The 19,662-nt window shown below is 46.2% G+C and overlaps 1 protein-coding gene and 1 long non-coding RNA gene across 10 annotated transcripts in view; both read left to right on the forward strand.

Annotated features, from left to right (window-relative positions):
• The first annotated feature begins 800 nt into the window (after window positions 1–800).
• LOC104148329 (uncharacterized) lies at window positions 801–17,940 on the forward strand. The gene is made up of 4 exons (XR_011141851.1): window positions 801–927; window positions 1,175–1,370; window positions 1,553–2,242; window positions 4,641–17,940. It is a non-coding gene; the product is annotated as an uncharacterized lncRNA (long non-coding RNA).
• A 309-nt stretch (window positions 17,941–18,249) lies between these two features.
• ANKRD44 (ankyrin repeat domain 44) overlaps window positions 18,250–19,662 on the forward strand; it is a 142,530-nt gene continuing 141,117 nt past the window's right edge. For 4 of the 9 annotated variants that reach the window (XM_068948249.1, XM_068948253.1, XM_068948256.1 and 1 more), the window contains exon 1: window positions 19,014–19,207. In XM_068948249.1, coding sequence (XP_068804350.1) covers window positions 19,109–19,207 — 99 coding nt within the window. In that variant the 5' untranslated portion in view covers window positions 19,014–19,108. Of the gene's footprint in view, window positions 18,354–19,013; window positions 19,208–19,662 lie in introns of those variants that run through there. The other 5 variants (XM_068948251.1, XM_068948252.1, XM_068948258.1 and 2 more) reach the window with 4 other exon arrangements.

Raw genomic sequence — 19,662 nt, forward strand, 5'->3', positions numbered from 1 at the left:
GCAGCTATAGCCAGTTTTACTTAGCGCAGGCAGGTGAAGGGAACAGAATCTAAGAATACTGACTTCCAATTTTGTTCTGCTGCCCTGGGGCAAAAAATCTGAGGGAAGGAAATAAACTACCCGGAACAGAACTGGATATGACTATCAAAAAATAACCAACCTTTTGCTCTGGAAATCTGCTTATAAAATAAAAGGCTTACAGTGATCAATGTTACTTAAAATGTAGGTGTATTAACATAAATTAAAAACCTTCACAACCTAAATACACATGAATTTCAGCTTATGGTAAATATATATTCACTTGTAGTGCCACTCTAATGTCTAAGATTGTACAAACGCAAATAACTGATTTCTTTTGGTTGACGCTCTCTTAAAATGAAAGTTGAATGTCATTGTGGCAGAGTAAAAAGATCATAGCTTTGGTGTTGTGAGAAAACTGGGTCAATGGAGGTACAATTTAACCAGAAACCATCGTTGTGAAGCCATGCTAGCATTGCTCTTTTGCGGGTGCTTTTCCAAGCCCTGGGAAAATGATTTTGGTGTGAATGTCAGATTCTGTGTATTTCTTGCATAGTTTTACCTTGGTTATCTAAATATCATGAAAGCCTCTGAGTAACCAAGTATTAGATGAAGTGGGAAATTTTCAACATAATACTGACTTGGATTATCACAGCCTTTTTAGGTAGCAGTGAGTTAAGGATACCGGGGCTTAGGTAACTTTAGGTGGATTGTGTATACTTGCATGGTATCCATCCATCCATCCATCTATGGACGAATACTTTTTTTTTTTCCCAGTACAAATCAAAATCAGTTAAGATAAACGTGAGAAGGAAAACATTACTCTGAAATGATGGCTGCTGTTGGTCTGCAGATTCCTAACTCTGGACAACAAAGAGCAAAGTCTGCTGAAGAGAATGGAAAGATTAGGTCAGTGCTATTTAAATTCCATTGATGAATAATTAGTTATACCATTAATATAGAAAAAATAGATTTGGCTAAGTGAACAAAAGATGCACTTCTCCTGCATTGCTGCTCATTCATAAAGTGGGAAACATACCATGATTTGGCAACTGAAAAGTTGACCTTGCTACAGAGTTACTGTGTGGTGTCTGGGAAGTGGAGCTGCAGGCATAAAATCTCAATGTCCCGAGTGTCTCTCGTATTCCTTATTTAGATTTCTTCAAAAAGGGAACCGAGTTTCACCACCACCACCACTCCTTTAGCTTCTGGATTTACCTACAACTCCTAACTTTCTCAGTGAATTGCACAAGAAATTCTGTGGACAAGAGCCCTGCTGACAACAATCCCTCTTCTAAGCAGGTCCTTCCCGTATGCTGAATGAGGCAGAGGGGCCTATAGGAAAAAAACTGGTTTGTAATTTCTGTATTTATTTTTTTGAAATCGATTACAATCATGCATTTGCTAAGGGACAGTGATTTAAGGGTGCATAAGCAATACTACCTTGGGCTTTTCCTAATTTAAAATAATTGATTTTTACAGTATAAAGTAGTTCTTGCAACTTTGTTTTTTTTGTCTTTTTGTTTTAATGGAGGAAAAAAAAAAGGATGCAAGTCTTTGGTACCTATATTTGCATGATCTTTAAGTCTGAACTTCTGCATCAAAACATAAACCTGAGCTGACGGGGCTAAAATGAGCTGTAGCTGGCAATTATCCTTAAGGTATGGTAGTCTTAAAGATTGGGAACAGTTATGCCATGCTGTTGTATCCGAGCTATTTTCTTAGAGCAGCAAAAGATGAGCTAATGTCTCCCAGATGTTATGTTCCCTTATAGTGAGATTTTGTTGCCTCTGCACCTCTGTCTCTCCTGCTATATTTCACACACACATTTCACTTCCCCGCAGTCCTGCTCTTCTGATCCCTTTGAACCCACCTTGTGCCTCGTGGCGTCGACCTCGCCTGCCTTGGCCCTCTCTCCCCTGTGCTCACATACCTCCTCCTGGTTTCTATCAGGCCTCTTGGGTGGTTTTTCACATTCAGTTTCTTGATCCTATAGCAGAGTCATTGCTGGAGTTGGGGGGGGCCTAAGCTTGCTTTTCCAGGTCAGATGAGCTGCTGAGGTGTTCCTGGCAAGACAAGGAAACGGCATGCCAGAAAGTTACTGAAATGCCAGTAGGAGATTTCTTGTGGCGCTGTTATGTGGGTACCCTCAGGAAGCAACGCTGGAAAGCTCACCCTGAAGCACAGCAGATCTTCCTGCTCGAGAGCAAGTTGCCAATTTTAGGTTAGTAGCTAAAGGTTTGCAAATACCAATGAAATGCATTGGCAACTGTCATTACAGGCATACAGTAATTTCCAATTTACCTTTTTTTTTTTTTTTCCTGAGGCCCTGCAATTGCCAAAGCAGGGGCAGTTTTTGCACAAGAACAGAAGCTTGGTGCCCAGCATAAATGTTTTGAAAAATCTGAAGCATTTACAGCAAAATGTAGATGTGATCGTTTTTAAGTAAAATTGCATATGAGACTCTTTAAAAGTTGGCAAAAAGTTGGCTTCTGCTGTTTCGTTCTTATCTGTGAAGAGAGTTCTACTCTCTAAAACAATAGTTCAGTAAGAGGTAGCTTCGAACATGTCAAGAAAGGTTAGAGCTTGATATGGTCATAATGAACTGAAACTGGTCTTGACAATAAATGCTAGGTAACCTTAGCAGGGTTTACTGTTATCACTGTTGCATATATTCTGTTTAGTAGCTTGCCAGACAAACCGAAGTAAAGTATTTTCTCTATCAATTTTACATCCATGTGACTCCCAGAAATTACATGGTGAAACTTAGTTCTTGGTTACCTTTCACAAGTTTGTCTTTTAAGGCCACGCTCTTAAATCTTTTGGTGCGATGACTATTGCGAAGTCAAATTTCAGACGTCACGGTCCAGTTATTCTCTTAAACGTTTTTCTCCCAAGCTAGGCAGCCCCAGCTCTCCCTGCTGAAGCTGCTGTGATGAATACCCGCTCTGCTAAAAGCTGGTGTGGGAGGGGGAGCAGCTTTCAAACGTGTGGCTCTTGGCTGAATGTGGGACGTGTCGATGCGCGAGTGAAGTGATTGCTGTTATTTAATGTACATCTGTGAGCCAACTGTGGAATCTCGCTCTTTGCCATTAGATTAAAGAAGGGTAAAGGTGAACGCAACGCTCCCTGCGATCCAAAGCATAAACGTGTGCGCTGATGTACTACTGCGTGCTGGAAGGCCTTTGGCCTCGCCGGCAGCTGCCGGAAGAGGTTTCAGCTGCTGCTGGGGCCAGCCCTCCCCGGCCCAGGCAGTTTGCGCTGCAGCCTGCCCCGGTCCCCTCTGGCTGCACCCTGCAGCTGGAGCGGGCCGTCCCCGCGGGTTCGGGTGCCCGGGACCCTGGGGAAGGGACTCGGCGCACCCTCGAGTGAGGAGCGCCTTGTCCCGGGGCACCTACGCTTTGGTCGCTCTTAGCTCAAGCCCCAGGCTGAATGTTCTGGCAGGCATAAGTGATTTTTATTTTTATTTTTAATTCAAGGAGCACAGCAACAAATGTTTTATAGAAGGCAGCAAATAAATGGGAGAATCAACAAACGAAATGACACTGGATCTCCTTATGCTAAGATTGGATCAGACAGGTGTCTCAAGTCAGTTACTGCGTCCCCTCTTGACAGCGATCACGAGGGTTTCGGGCTTTCTGGAAGCTTGCTTTCTTGATGGAAAGAAACACCCCCCCCCCCCCCAAAATCTTCCTGGGAGTCTACATCCATTTGTTCACTTGCTCTGAATCTCTTTTCATTTTTCAAATAGGAGACGGTTCGATCACCCTCATATTCAGGTGTTTCCTTTCCATGGATGCATTAATATATCTCTCTGTTATACTAGCAGTCATCCTGTGCACTTAACTGGCTAATAAACTTTGATTCAATGAGCTGTACAAGTTCCCCTCCATTTCCTCTGGCTTCTTGCATTTCTCCCTGAAGAATGCCTTCTCTCACTGGTCTTAATGCTCTCTATTTTTTTTTTTTTTTTGTGTGTGTGTGTGAAAACCATACATGATACAAACCTCTGAATAGGCTGATTGTAGCTGATTACTGGTTTTTGATTGAGACCAGATGTGATGGCAGTTAACTGCTGAAGGGTGAGAAGGTAGCTTATTTCCAACATCTTCTTAAGTAACCTTAAAAATAGTGACCTTCAATCCACGCCTGTCATCCAAAACAGTAGAACAGAACTGTTTTCAAATACTGTGATTGTGATTTGAAAGTCTTACATTTTTGTCTCTGTCAAAGTCTAAATCTCCAAGGACCCGTGGATCTTGAGCCCAGCCGATGAAAGCAGTGGAACTGACCGTTTATTATTTTAGCTAATAAAAGAGGATATTGTATATTAGCTTTTTCACATTCCAAGGCACTAGCAACAGAATGAAGGTTAAAGGCGTCTGATATTCACAATTAAAGAATAGAGTCTTTGTTTTTAGCACAGTGTGCAGCTGAGACAGAAGGGATTGGCCAGGAAATGAAAACCAGGTGGCTTGAGTTTGAATTTAAGACCAAAGGAATGACCTTCCAAAAAGGCTACTTCCTCCTTTAATACAAATAAGTACATACAAAATAATTAAATTATTCCCGACATTTGTTTGCAGATGTTTCTGTGAATGTATCTGTTCATGTTTCCACAGAACGAACATGGTGATGAACACATTTGTCTTTAAAACCCTGCTGAAACACAGCCAGAAATTTCTGTAACGCTCTACCCTTGGTTAATTTTGACAAGATTGTAAGGTACGTAATACCCAGTGAGAGCAGGCAGAAACTTTTGTAGTGTACGCTGTAGTATGTATTAGGCATTCAGCCGCATACAAATATTACTGTTAAATGTTGCAATACTATTCTTACATGATACTTGCATGATAGTAACAATCTTGTGTCAGTATCTTTAAAAAAACTTATAGTCATGATAAACTTAAGGCATCTGTAGAATAAAATGACAAAATAAATTACCATTTAACACAATTACCATTTTTCAGATACAGCTTTCATTTAAAGCTTAGAAAACTCGAGATAAAACACTTTGCAAATAAGCTAATTTTTGTTCCTTTCTTCAAAGCGGTAAACACATCTTTGCAGTGACAAGCTATAGTGATGTTTTGTTACTAAGTTGGCAATACGACCAAAATTGCTGTTAAAGCTCTGCAAAGCTCTCTGTTGTACCCGCTGCCTCCTGCAGTGACGGGACCCATGGCCAGCGTGGCTGTCGGCCCTGGAGACGAGGCTCCCCGGCGCGCGCTGCCCCAGCGTGGGGCTGGTGCTGGCAGCCGGGCCCCGCGTCTCCCCTGCTGTTCACAGCCGCGACTGGAGAAGCGCTTTCGGGCGGCAGCTGAGGAGCTTCTTGACGGACTCCGCAGCATCCTCCAAGTAACCGCCCTTCCTGCTTCGTATCTAAATTAAAGCTAAAGGCGCTTGTTGATCCCTTTTGCCTGTGCAGGCTAACACACTCTTAAACGCATGTTCCAAAACTTGTTGGAATTAAGGCAAAATGTACTTTTTCTCAGCGACTTGATTCAAAGCGTAGTTAATCTTAAGTAGTGTATTTCCAAGAAAAGTTTCCCTTGTCTGCACATATACTGTGCTGCAGTATGTATGGTTGGGAATCGGCTACCAGCCGCACGGGTGTTGTACGATAGCCCTGGGGCAGCAGCTGGCAAAGAGTCCCACAAGAAACGCAGCCTTATTTTTGCTCAGCTTTTGGTTGACTATACTTGGGTATTCTGCGGAAGGTGCCAGTGAGCTGAGAAACAAGTCTATCTTTGACCAAAATGCTTCTTTGCTAGTCATTACCATCCTGTGTCTGTTTGGATTTTGTTGTTTTGTAAGATTTCAGTGAAATGTTCCTGCAAAGTTCACCCACAAGAGTGTATTATATGCATAGGACAGCATTTGGAAATAATTTACACAATATTTATAGGAATAGTTAGAATTAGTAATCGCATAAGCCTTCGTAAAGATCTTTCCCTGAACCACTGTCTGAAGGTGGGAGAATAGCTCCTCAACGTGAATACTTCCTTAGTTGCCCATGTGCAATTCAGAAACACGTGTACGCTCCTGAGGTACAGCTTGCTTTTTCTCCTACTGCCAGTTTTTCTTTCTGTCTTTTGCTAATTCTTTGTGTTGAGGTAGCTCTTGGGTGTTACAGCCACCGGGGATGGGCCCACAGTACAAACTTGTTGGAGCTGTTATGTTTTAGCAGGTCGGTTATTCTGCTGGTGTTAATTAACGTTTCAAGTCTGCTGCTCCTGACGGACGGCTTGTCAGCTGCCAGCTCTGCATCCTTCACGATGGTGCACTGCCATTGTGTAACACAGTCCTCTGCCCTTCAAAATCTTATTTTGGATGTGCGTTTCTTTCCCAGTCCTGGGATTCTTAATCTTCATTCTTCGCCCAGCGTAGCAAAACCAGCTGAACTGCTCCTATACAGTGGGTCTCCGTAGTCACAGTAGTAGTCTGGGACGTGCACTCTACTGCAGCGGAAAAAATTCTCTTCCATTTTAGCTCTTATCGCTAGTTGTTTGGGTTGTGCCCGTTTTGACTGGATTATTCTTAATCACTGTCTCGGCAAGAGGTGTAAGGCTTTCTTCTCTTGCGTCGGAGACCTCCAGCAAGGGGCTGTGCGGGATGCTGCTGCGATACAGACACCTGCCCTCTGGCAGTCGTGGTGAGGCTTCCTGCGCAGCTCAGCTGTCAGAGAACTTCCTGACACATCTGTTAAAGGTTTTTTACCTCTTTTCTTGCTTCCTTCGGATTTTTTGGGGCTTCCCTGCTTCCGAGTTTTGCCATTACAGATTGTATTTTTTCCCCCATAGGAATTAACATGCATCTGACTGTAATGCCTCTGCTACCATTGTTTGTCGCTTGCAAATCATCTTACTGTAAACACAGGTGTTTTTTATTTATTTCCCCTATTTCAGGACCATGTGCTCTTTTGATAACCAAAAGTTCTGGCACCGGACACCTCTCCCTTTCTCTCTTAACACCCCAGTAGATGAGCAGTTAGTTTTAACTTTTTATTTCACACATTTTTTTTAATCTGTTCAATTCTTACATTGTTTTACTCATACAGCTTTTCCTTTTTTCTGGGTCTATACTATAAACCTGGATCACTTTTTTTAATCATCTCCCATCTGATTTATATGGCTTAAAAACAAAACAAACTCACTCGTGGACAAAACAAGGTAGTAATCCTGGACTTTGCTTGAAGTACCAGCTTATCAGTATGCTTACCTTAGGTGCTTTCTCGTTTATCCTAGAATATATTTCCTTTTGCAGTTGATACTTTCCTTCCATCATTTTACATCACGCACCTTGAGTGTTGCCCTGTCAAAAGCTGTTTGATATACCCTCTTGAAATCGGGGAAAGTCTAGGTGCAAATAGAAGGAGCGACGCATAATGATTAAAGCACGGTAGTGGATACTGAGACTTCTGGTTGTGCCACGGGGTTTGAGCAGTGACTCTGTTGCTAGACTTTCCAGTACAACAGAAATTGTGATGTTCAGTATCAGTTCACTGAAACCAGTCTGAGGGGAGTTAAAGCAACCTTGCAGTGAATTACAGGACGGTAGTTACCTTCGTCCAAGGGCGGCTGCTGTGAGTAGGAGAGGCAGGGAGGGGATAAAGCACTGATCTCCAAAAGAGGAGAGGAGGGAAAAGGATTTGGCATGCAAATTATTATTTTTATCTGCTATTCTCTTGTGCTTTATCCGTGCATGCACTGCATGCAGTTACTTTGTGAAGTTCTCTGTTCTGTTTCAACCACCAGGCCTCTCTGCGGGGTGGCACTTTCAATGCAAGGACAGGGCTGTGGGAAGACGCTAGTGTTTGCCGCTGAAGCGCGCCGTTTCCCCAACGCGGTGTTAGGGCTGCAGGATGGCTGCTGGGGAGCGACTTCCTGCATGCTGCACTTGGCAGCCCCAGTGGTGCCCCAGGGCCTGGGACGGTGTCTGAGCCCCGCTTGGCCCCTGGCCTGCTGAGGGCTGCTCTGGGCAAAGAAAGGTACTTCCTGTGCCTTGGTTTTCTCACTGGCAAAACAAGAGGTTGTAATGCTCGTCCCGCTCGCAAAACTCCTTAGGATCTCTGATGCGAGGCGCTGCAGAGGAATATTCCTGCCAATGTCACAAATCTTGCTGATTTCGGGAAAGTCTGTGGTAAGATTTTGGCATGCTGGGGATTAAGCCACCTTTGTGGGTGGCACAAGCACCTTGTTTTAGGATGCTACTGTTGCTAATTTAATGATTGATACTACCAAACAACGGTAACTTGACTGGCCTGTGGTGCTGGGGTGAAAGGGAACTTGTTTTTTTTTTTTCTGGTGATCCTGCTTTTACCATTGTATTCCTTACTTGCAACCCCCTCCTTTTCCTTCTCCCCTTGACATTGAAGCCGATCAGTCTGTTTTATTCTCCCTAATATTCAAGTAGTCTAAGAACAAATATTTCCATCTAATAGCTGTTGAAAACGTAAACATCTATTTGCATCTAGCGTAAATTATTGCCAGGCCCATTTAGGCTGTGGATTACTCCCAGCAGTCTGCCCACAGGAAGACATCTGAGAGCCCAGCTGGTGCTGTTTACTACGGCCGAACAACGCTTTCCAAACACGAGGCTGTCGCGAGCAGACAGGTCTCCTTCCCTTCCCAATGCTCTGCTGGATCTTGTTGGCCGCGTTAAGAACATTTCTTAGTGTTTCTTTTCCGTATCAGCTGAGCAGAGTTGCTGGAGTGAGCTGGGGCCATCTGTTCTGAGGCTGAAAAGGAAGAGCACAGCCTGCTGTCAGCTCTCTTACGCCCTTCGCAAATCGGCAGTGTGACATGGAGGACTTAGCAAGGAGTCTCACGCTGAACTGCAGTCTGTCATGATTAAACCCGGTCTGCCCTACTTGGCATACTGGTTCAAGATGTTGCCGTTTAGTGGAGAGCGCTCTAGTAATATGAGCTCAGCTTTTCCTGCCTCTCTGACCACGTCCTTCTCCTCGTTTTCAGGCAAGTCTGTCTGGATCCATAACATACTGGTTGGAAAATTAAGTTTCCTACGTAGCCAACACAGAGAAAGTCATGGAATCTCTGAACTGCTATCCTGACTACGGGGACTGCAAAACCTGCCAGGAAGTGTTGTGCGATAGTGGCTTTACTCGTAACAGGTTGTTTGTTGTAAGTATTAATTACCGCTACCTTGGCTGGACGTCACGGTTAAGAGGTAAACGCACTATTAAATCGTCAGCGGTAGGATACAAGCACAAATATGTTTTTAATGTGAAGTGAACAAGCAGATATGTTGTTTCCTGCTAAATTGGCACAGCTGCGTTCCAGGGGTAACTAAATGAGCGCTTTACTTTGCAGTTCTCCAAAGGTGTAGGTTTGACATTTCTGATCTCTGTTGTTCAGCCCCTGTGCTGAACACCGGCTGCTTCATGGCACTGCTTTCCCACCTGCAGGGTGTCCCCGCGTCCTCATCCTGTTCTGGGAGTCGCAGAGTTAGAGAGGAGAGAGGCAGCTCTATCATCCACTTCAAAGCCAGAGTATTTCTGACCCGCTCAATCCTCGTAGCTGTATCTGTGCCTGTGGCTGGACGTGCTAATAGAGACGTTATCTGGAGCGCAGCCATTGACCCAATCTTCTGATCTTGCAAGAGGACCAGGGAAATCAGCTGCGCTCATGCAGAATCTTACTAGTGTCCTTGAAGCCTCATGCAAGTGCAGGGCCCATCCGTATGGGCTGAATCCATAGATTGTTATCTTGGAACAAAGCATGCGTGCTGTGTGTTATTTAATCCAGCCATTGCTGAGTCAAAATATTGTGCAAAAAGCATGCTTAACAGTATACAACGCTGAAAGAACTTTAACTGTTGTTCTGCGTCCTTAAAGGATACTTAACCTTATTTTTTCAAACACAGAGCTGATATTCACGTTGTATGGACTCTAAAAGGATTCTGTAGTGAAAGACAAATCCAGTTAAAATGGATTTGAATGGGGCGGAGGGGAAGCATTACCTTCCTTTTTCCCCATACACATAAATGGAGAGCAAGCTTCTTATTTCTTAAAAAGGAAAGCAGGGTTTAGTTGGAAACACTTCCAGTTTCAGTCAGTTGGATCTTTTTCATTTGCTTGTTGAAGACTCTCGGCAGTTCTTACCCACGAGGGCTGGGTTTTGGTAAAGAACATAAAGGCGAACCGATGTTGATGCTGTTTGTAAGACAGGCCAGGGTCATGCACTATTCAAAAAGCTATTATAAATAAAATTGGTTAACCATGGGCTCTTCCCATGCAGGGTGTTTTCTTCGTGGGCTTTTGCCACTGTTGGTGCCTGCTGGGCCCTCTCCTAGGACGCGTTGTGCAGGCAGTCTGCCCACCAGGCAGGTCGTTGTATTTTCACCAACACCACTGCGGTTAAGGAGAGATTCTTACCCCATTTCTCTTCACTCTGTATGTGGTTTTAAGAGAGACTCCTGATCTAGAGAAATTCATTTTTCCCCTACCAGGAACATAAGAAGCCGCTGTCAAAACAATCAGTTGTGTATTCCAGATGAACTTATGTAATTATCAAAAGCAGAACAACTGTTCAGACAAATGTAGCTCGCATTAAAATCTTATACAATTCTCCCTCCATTACCTTGTTTAGAAATGAAAAGGGGTTAGGGTAGAGAATGCTTTGTTTTCTTTTTCTTTTGAAACATCCTTATTTGGCATCTGTAAAGCATTTACATTCCCTAGTTCTGGATCAAAGTCCTTTCATGGCTCATGTTACTTATTTCCTTCTTTAACTGAAGCACAGAAAGAAAAATGGATTTTTTTCCTCCCTCAGGCTTACAGTACGAACCATTGTAAAAAAGTAAACCTGAGTTTTAGCCAGGAAGTAGCAAGAATGAGGAATAAACCCATTTCAGTGTATAATTTGAAGCACTGTATACAGACACACACACACACACACACACACACACACACACACGTGTGCACACACTTCCAGAATGAATGCTGCCCATAAATTAAAGCATCTATATATTAAATTAAAGCATCTATATAAATTAAAGCATCTATATATAAAAGCAGTTGTGAAATATATAAAACAAAACTTTGTCAAGCTAAACTTAGATACCGTGCTGCTGGATTTAATTTGTTCTTCATGTTCCAAAAGTGTCTTCTTCCGAGTGGGAACTTTGTCCTGTGCAGCTCACACCATTAGCCAAGGACTGGGATACAAACTGCGGTTGGACCAGGCTAGCAGTATTAGAAGCAAAATGTTGTTTTCTCTTACTGAGTGGCAAGATGAAACCTGGGTTTGGCAGAATGCTTTCTTGATAGAAGAAGAAACTCCTGTGAGTCTGATACAACACATGATCTTTTTAAAAATTATATACTTGTTTCTGAATGCAGAACAAACTGTTTCCAGGTCTGCTCCTCCCACTGCTCAGCATATTCAGATACTTTAATTGATTTACTTCACAGTCCTCCTTTCTGCAAGGTCCTAGTGTATCATTCCCTTTCTATAAGGGGATATATAGTGCAGCGTGTGTTTTTATATTTAACCACAAAGCAACATGGACTACAGTCTGTTAGGCTGATTTATGTGTTTGCATTAGCTTTCATCCAGCAGATCTGAATTTAATCCAGACTTCCAGCATTCCTCCAAAAATAACGTTACTGACATCCGTTGTCATATTGTTCTCCCCACAAAGCTCTTGGCCACATAACTTCTGACAGAAGGGAGAAAGAAACCCCTCCCTTTGGATTATGAGTTAAACCCTAACATCAAAGAGGAAACTACTGCAGTGCTGTTCTCTCCTTGGTGTCGACTTCATGTCACTATATGCTTCCCCACCCCTTTTAGTGAAATGCAACTTTAGGGATAGCATTTCTTGTTTTTGTGTGACTTGAAGCATGAAATCTGGAGCTGGCTTTTGGACAGTTCTGGAGTGGAGTTTTGCTAGTAGAACAGATCCAGATATAACCTGGTTCTTAGAGCTGGGATTAGACTTGCTAGGTCCTGGCAGAGGCTCAGCAACGGGCCCTCTCTTCCTCTCCGCCCATTGAGGATGGACTGATGTGGAGTCTTACCGAACTTAGCTTGTGGGTTGCTCTTTGCTTCCATGACTGGTGTTAGACAACTGACCTGGCTGTTTCTTCCTAGAATTAATTCTGTTTTGGCTGATAGTTTTTACATTACTGGAATGCATCCATTGGCGTCCCACTGGCTGTATCTAGTACTGGGCAGAAAGGAATACTGCACATGCTGAGAAGCGAAAAGACCAATTGTCTTACCTTTAAAATAATAATAATGTTCTGACGTGACTGTGATTAGAAGTTCAGATTTTAAGTTTAATGCAAGACTTCAGTGGATTTGGTCTTCAGGACAGAAGTAAGAAACAGACCCCGAAGCTAGGGATTACAAATAACTAATTGCTGTAGGACATGTTATTTAGGTGAAATGAAGGGTGGCTGGTGTGGTGTTTCTAATTGCCCAGGAGTGTCCATTTGAAGTCTATCAATGACATCCTTCTGTGAGTGTGAATTATTAGATACATTAACTTGCACAATTACCTGATATTGCACTCAGAGGGGTACACGGGATCCTTCAGTGTAACAGGAAGGACTCCTGCGGAGTCCATTTGCTAAGTTCTTGAAAGGTCAGACATACTTTAAAATGTAAGTCAGTGAACAATATGGATTTAAATTAAAAAAAAAATACTTCAAAGATAGTGGATCGCTTCCAACCATAATTACTGGAAGATGCTGCTTTTAAAGTCCAAACACTGCTGCCCTCCCTGAGTTGCAAGGAGAAAAAAAAGAGGGATTTGAGCACTTTATATTCATATATACTTATACTATGCATGCGGAAGCCCTACAAGTACTTCTCTCTTGTTTTTATCTCCTCTTCATGTTTTCCCTAGAAGATTCCACTAGTGATTAATGACACAGGAGATTTAAGACCTTGCATATACCCATAAATGGAAAGGGGCTGAGAAGAGAAAATTAAATATTGAGCTTTCCCTTCCCTGACTTGTTTTTGCTCACTCTTTTTTAACTCCAGTACCTTAGAAACAGTTGGTATAGAGTCTCTGTTTCAGTACAGAGAGCAGACTCCACAGCCAGGCCAGCAGCTGTATGAGAGTGGGAGGAAGTGTCCAGTGTTCTTGTTCTTAAGGGAAACTTCGAGCAGAACCAGAAGACTTGGTATTTCACAGGAGGAAAGCACAAGAGAGAAAATAAAACCCTGAAACAGGAAAAGAACCCAAATCTTTCTAGCTGCCTTCATGAAATACAAGCAGCAAAAAAAATAAATCATAGGCTTTTTTTCACTTGTTCTGTCCTCTTTGCTTCGTGTGCAACCTTGTCCAAAGCCTGTGAAAATCAACGTTTTTCTGCTGACATATTTGATTTATAAATCAAGCATGGGACTGTGTGACAAACGGCTGAAAATTTTGTTGCAGTCTCTTGTGTGGGATCTGTGGTTCGCCTGGGCCACTGACACATTACTCCAAGAACAGATGGGGTAGTTCTGTTGCCACTGCTGTCAGTGAAATCCTCATTTTTTAGATAAGAGAAGATTCTGCTGTGCCCTGCTCTTTTCTCCTCTGTGTCCTTATCTGTGGATTGATTCATTTTGTTTCCACTTCTTTTTTGCATGTAAATATTAAACAAGTAGATCTAGGGAAAAAAATTTAACTTTATGAGGTAGTAGGAAGAAAGCTCCCTTAGGAAAAAATAATAAAATAAATACCGCCTTGTGAAAATAAAGCATACCAAAACAAAAGGGAGAAGGCTTCAAGAGGGTAATGACAGCCAGCTTGCAGTATCTTGAGGGGCTCCACCGCTGCCCCCACGCTCTGCAGCAGTGCAGAGGGGGAGATGGTGACAGCAGTAATTACTTACTGTCCCTGCTGTTCTGCTTGCCCACTCTTCTACTGTGGCTCTTTTTTCTTTTTGGTTTTTTTTTTTTTTTGTTTTTTAAATGCTGAACAGAAGTGTTTGCCCTCCTATTTCAAATGCACGCAGCCCTGGATGATTTTGCTTGTTTCTACCGGTGCAGTCTCATAATGATGCTTATGCATCACTCTTCTTTAATATGACTCCCACTGAGTCTGTAAGGGCGAAGAAAGCACAGTAGGTTGTATCTGTGCTGCTACTAATGGGTAGGCAACAGCTAGAGGCCAGGAAGGCACTCTTGACTTTTGAAGCCATCAGAAAGGGTTAGAGATGACAGATGTCTCTTCTGCCATCAGGCCTGTCTTTCATCCACGCTCAACAGTGGCGAATAAACATGTGCCGAGTGTATTTACTTTAGCTTTTTCTTCACAAGACAGGAGCCAAACATACATCTAGGAGCAATTGCACCCTCCATCTGTGAGTGATCACCCTGCTTAGGTACAGCAGCAGGCCTGACTTTGGAGAGTGAAAAGGAGCAGAGCTCTGTCCTGCCTCTGCTCCCTGTGCAGCAAAGCAGGGTGGTGGTGCAGACCTGCACCATCTGGCTCTGACTGCCTTAAAGCGACCACATCCTGCTGAACTGCGGAAACATCAGCCTACCATAGCGATCTGCCTGTCTAAGATGTAGAAGCGCATGTGGGGATCCAGGAGATGATTTGCAGACGAATGTGCGTTGCTGCAGGAGGCACGGTCACGTAGAGGGAACTGACTGTGTTCCTGGGCTTGTTCTCTTCACCTGTTTCCCACCGGTGTCCCGTTTGGCTGTGGCATTTAAGAACAGTGCAAACAGTTATTACAGCGAGGTTGCTTTCTTTTCCTCTGGTACAGCTCCCAGATGTCGTATTCCTGGTTCTGCCCAGAAATAACAATGCTGAGTCTGTGACAGCAGTGATTGATGCTCATAGCTACAGTCAGTGACCTTTACCTGAGGTCCTTCACCCAGCAGTGTCCGAGTGTCTCACCTGGCAAGGTAGGAGAGATCCCTCTTACAAACGGGAAGCTGAGAAACAGGTAAGGTCACTCACCTGGGATCACATAAGAACATGGTGGCAAAAAAAAAGAACTGAGGCTGAGTCTCCTAAGTCAGTGCCCAAACCAAGACTTGCACTACTACGCCAGGTGCAAGTGGTATGTGAGATCTTAATAAAGGACAGATCATTTAAGATGATGCTCAAATTCTGTTGAAGTCACATGCTTAAATCTAAGCGTTCCTAAGAGTTTTACTGAGTACAAGTGGCGATAAGTACATTAAGTGCTTTCCTGAAACAAAATCAGAACGAGGAAGTGGCTAGCTGCGCGCACATGACTGCTGATAGCAAATGGCCTTCATGCAATTTCCAAAGGAACTGGAGGAACTGTCTTTCTAATTAAAAACAAAGAAACAAACAAACAGAGGCCGCTGAGAGCAGGCCAGTATCCTATACCGACCTATTTTACTGTGGCCAGAAGATCAAGAAGTCTCAGTATGGGCAACTGCAAAATAATTAGGGTAATTTATTTCCTACTTACTGTTGGTCAGAAACTGCCTAAATGCTAAAGTTCAAGGCTTCATATTCCTATTTGACTTGTTAAAATTTATAATGGAGGGGGTGTTTGTGTCTCAGAGCAGTCTGACTGGATTCACAGTATCCTATTAGGACTGAGCACAGCTTGGCAAGGAGCAAAAGCACCATCCATCCCGACTGGGTTTCTTTCAGCTCCCCTGTCAGGGGCCCAGTGTGGCCTGGGGGCTTTCTCCTCTGCCAAATGCAGTTTTAATCCAAGATCACAGTATCTGACAAGCTCCAGCATATTCCCATTAAGGTTGCTGCACACCTGTTTTGATGACACTTGTTAAGTGAGTGAGTACAGAAAAGCAACGTAATGCTATAGGTTTAAGAGTGGCAGAGATGACCGTTCCTTGAAAAATTAGCCCTGGATTGTAATGCCCTTTTGCCCAACCCTTTCTTCACAGAAAAAGCAGATGAGCACTTTTTAGCATGCTGCATCATTTCACACATACGAAATTACTGTTATCTACCGGTCACGACTAAGAGGTAGGCCAGTAAAACACCTCAGGAGGGAGGAAAAAAGAGCTGATTCTGCGTGACAGGTCATTTAGTTGCTTATGATATTTTGTGAACAGGAGAGGAGGAGATCACCTGGACATCGTTTCCAGTTTGTACTTTCAGAGGAATCTTAGAAACTTTTACTGTAAGGAATTAAGTTTTGTAAACACGAGTTCGTTACCCCTCTATGCGTAGACATGAGCGTCATCCTTGTGTTTTTCTGTTTTTGGTCCTCTTCCTGTCCAATGGCTAGAAAACTACTGGGATTCTTAACAAGATCCAGTGACATCTCTAACTTCTGTGCGTTGAAAGCATCCACACATTTACTCTCAGAAACAGCTCAAAACCTCAAAGGCTTGCTACACTCTGCACTACAGCCTTCTAGTCCTCCTGTTACAGTACTGAATAACAACACGGTTTCCTGCCTGTGGGTTGTCCTGATGTCTCCGTTGCAGATCTTATCACAACTAGTCGCATTTTTGATGCCTTTGAACGGCATGGCCTGGGACTAAGTTTGAAGTTTGCTCAGAAACTACTGCTGATGCGGAGGAGAGCTCCTGGATGAGGCCAGCCACTGACGGCGGCCCCTCTCCAGGCTACCTGCTGTGCTGACTTCGAAGGGATTAGCATTGACTAGGGCTTAACTACCAGGTTGTCGAGACTTCTTTGGCTCCAGCAAACCACCTGGAGCAAAATCTGTCCCAAGTGTGGAGCTGGTGTTCTCAAAACGCTAATTCTAGTCTCTTCTCATTCCCAGTATGTTGTAAGACACATCCGTTTGTCTTGGCTTTTTATGAACTCTGATGATCCGGGTCAACACCGGATTCTGTGACGTTTAGCCCGATGGCTGTGCTTTCTTGTCTTTCGGTCTTGAACGATGTTGGTGCTGCCGAGAGGACTGAAACGGGGATGTGGCTTGGGTATATATTGTTCTATCTTCCTAGTCAATGTAGCCATCAAACGTGTGTCCAGACGTGTCTTTGTGAGTAACAGTTGTAGCGCTGTAACTAATCTTTGCAGTTCATGCAAACAGCATTTTAAATGGATGGTGTAAATATAAATATAAGGCCTTTAAAGTGAATGCTGCCCTGTCAGTATGGTACGCCAGCACTTTCCGCTGCACCGCGTGCCTGAGAGGGACCTTTCCAAGAGCTGACATCTTACACAGATGCCATCTTACTACAGCAGACCTAGCTTAGGAAAGAGGGGCTGGTACTAGACTGCGCTGGTTGGGAGCAGAAAACTTGGGAAAAGTGTTTTAAAACTATCGTGCATCTAGCCCAATTACCTAGCTCCGAATAACCGGGCTCTTCCCGTCAGCTGATTTCTATTCAGGTGGCATACATCAGCTTAACCTCCCCCCGGATGGGACGGTTGTTCGTTAAGAGACTGATGCACGTTAACCAAGTCTGCCTGTGGAGCCCCTTTCGAAATAGACGTAGTCAAGAGGGGTGCTTGCAAGGCGCGCGCTATTTTTAACCCCCGTTTGTAATAACGCCTCAGAAGCCTGAAACTAACATCTGTCTCCTGCTCGCCTTGGTTTTCTGCTAGAGGGGCCGCCTGCCTTGTTTGAACTGGGAAGGGTTACCCCCGTCCGTGAGCCAGGGTCAAAGCGGCGTGGGCTGGCGTGGGGCCAACCTGAAACCCTCTTCCCTGCGGCCAGGCAGAAGGGGGCCGCGGCCGCCATCGCCACCGCCGGGGCGCCCCGGCTCTGGCCGCTCTGCCCTGTGGCCGCGGTGCTCAGCAGGGAGCTTGCGGCAGAAATTCAGCTGGTCACCTGCGAGGGGCAGGAAGGAATTTACTTCTTAAGGGAGGGATTTGGAGGGTGTTTTGTGTTTTTTGGGTTTTTTTTTTTTTTTTTTTTAGGCGCTTGGCGGTACAGCTGTGCTCGGCGTCGCCCCGTGAGGATTCTCGCTAGTTCGGGGATAAATTAATTGAAATAAACAGGCAAGGCCGTGGCTTGCTTGTCGGCGGGTGGGAGGGGGAGGGCCGCGGGGCTGCGCCGCCATGACCGGCCGGTAACGGCCGCCGCGGAGAAGGGCTGCGGGGGGAGGGGCGGCGCCGTCCCCACACGGCCATGGCGCTGCGGGGGGGGGGGGGGTTGCGCTCCGCTCCGCTCCGCTCCGCTCCGCAGGGAACAAAGGCGGCGGCAGGCGGCGGCAGCAGCGCGGTTCGTGTGAGGCGGCCGGCGCCACCCCCGCTTCCTGGGGCGGGCCGGGGCGGGCTCGGCGGGGCCGGGGCGGGCTGGGCTGGGCGGCTCCGCCCCGCTCCGCCGGCGCGGAGCCGCCGCCGCCGCCGCAGCGCCGGTCGCGGGGCGCGCTCGCCGGCCGCCTGCGGAGCCGCGCAGCATGGCGGTGCTCAAGCTGGCCGACCAGGTGGGCGCCGGGGCCGGGGCGGCGGCGGGGGAGAGACCCTCTGGCGCTGCCGGGACACGCGCGGCCGGGGCCGGGGCCTCCTCCTCCTTCTCCTCCGCCCGCGCCGCCTCTCCCCCCCGAAAATTGCGTTCCCCCCCCCCCCCGTCACCTAAAAACGCAGCGCTGCCCTCGCGGGGCCGCCGTGGGACGCTCGGCCTCGCCGCCCACGTTGTCATCCCCCCTCCTCCCCACCTTCCCCGGGGCGCAGCGCTGTCGGCTCGCTTGGCCGGGCCCGTGGGCGCCGCCGCGGCCCACGCGTGACCCTTCCCCCCGCCGCCTCCTGGGCCCCGGCGGCCGCTCGCCGCGGCCTTAAACGCCGGGGGTGGGCGGGCGGCTGCGGTCGGCGTTGGCGCGTCCCTCACCCCCGGGAAGGGGGGGATCCCCTCCAAAACCTGTGCTAAATGGGTGACACCAGCGCTCGCACGCTTCGAGCCGCGGTTTTCAACTTGCCGTGGACCGCCGGTGACCTGCGCCGCCCGTCGCCGGCCCTCGCTCGGGCGCCGCGCCGCGAGCCCCCCACTCGCTGGCTTCGCCCGCCGCGCAGGAAAACCTGCCACGCACAGCGTTTCGCTGTGGAAAAAGGGGTTTAGAAGAAAACCGCATGGCGCGCGTGGCCTGCCGCAGGCTGGAACGTGTTTTTTCCGTAGCGGCCAGCCGGCCGGCAGCGCTCGTAGCCTCTGCCTCCTCGCGCGTCCCTCGCGCAGCCTCCCCTCGGGATGCGGCGCTCCCGGGCGGCGAGGAAAGCGTTTCCCGCGACGAGGCTTCGCTTCGCCCTGCCGTGCGCGGAGGGGAGTCCTGTGAAGCAGAAGATTCAGGTGGGAGCTGTATATTGAAAACCGAAACTGCAGGCGTTATTATTAAAACTACTGTGTGCTGTGGCAGGCCGAAATTGTCGCCTTTCAGTGCTTTTCACGTGTGTAACGAAGTCTTTGAGTTTACAGGTTTCACGATTTTAAAACTTTAGTAAAATTTGGCAGCGAGGATTTTGCTTCAGCAGCAGCGGTGAAAGGCAGTACAGGTTTAAGCCAAGCGCGTCCCCTCTTGATGAAATCTGTATTGCCATAGAAAACAATGAAAAGCTGCGACTTTACTTAGTGTTCTCCCTTTTCTGCTCTTGTGGTGCTCCCCAAAGCTGAGGGATGGGGCTCCTCAGAAAGCTGTCACGACTTTGTGGCATGCCTCCTCCTGGGCTGCTTGCGATGGTGGCGGCGGCTCAGGTGTTCCTGTTCTGGCTGTGGGTCGAGGTGCGGGGTGACAGGCTGACGGGTTC

The sequence above is a fragment of the Struthio camelus genome, chromosome 6, assembly GCF_040807025.1.
Source record: "Struthio camelus isolate bStrCam1 chromosome 6, bStrCam1.hap1, whole genome shotgun sequence".
NCBI lineage: Eukaryota > Metazoa > Chordata > Aves > Struthioniformes > Struthionidae > Struthio > Struthio camelus.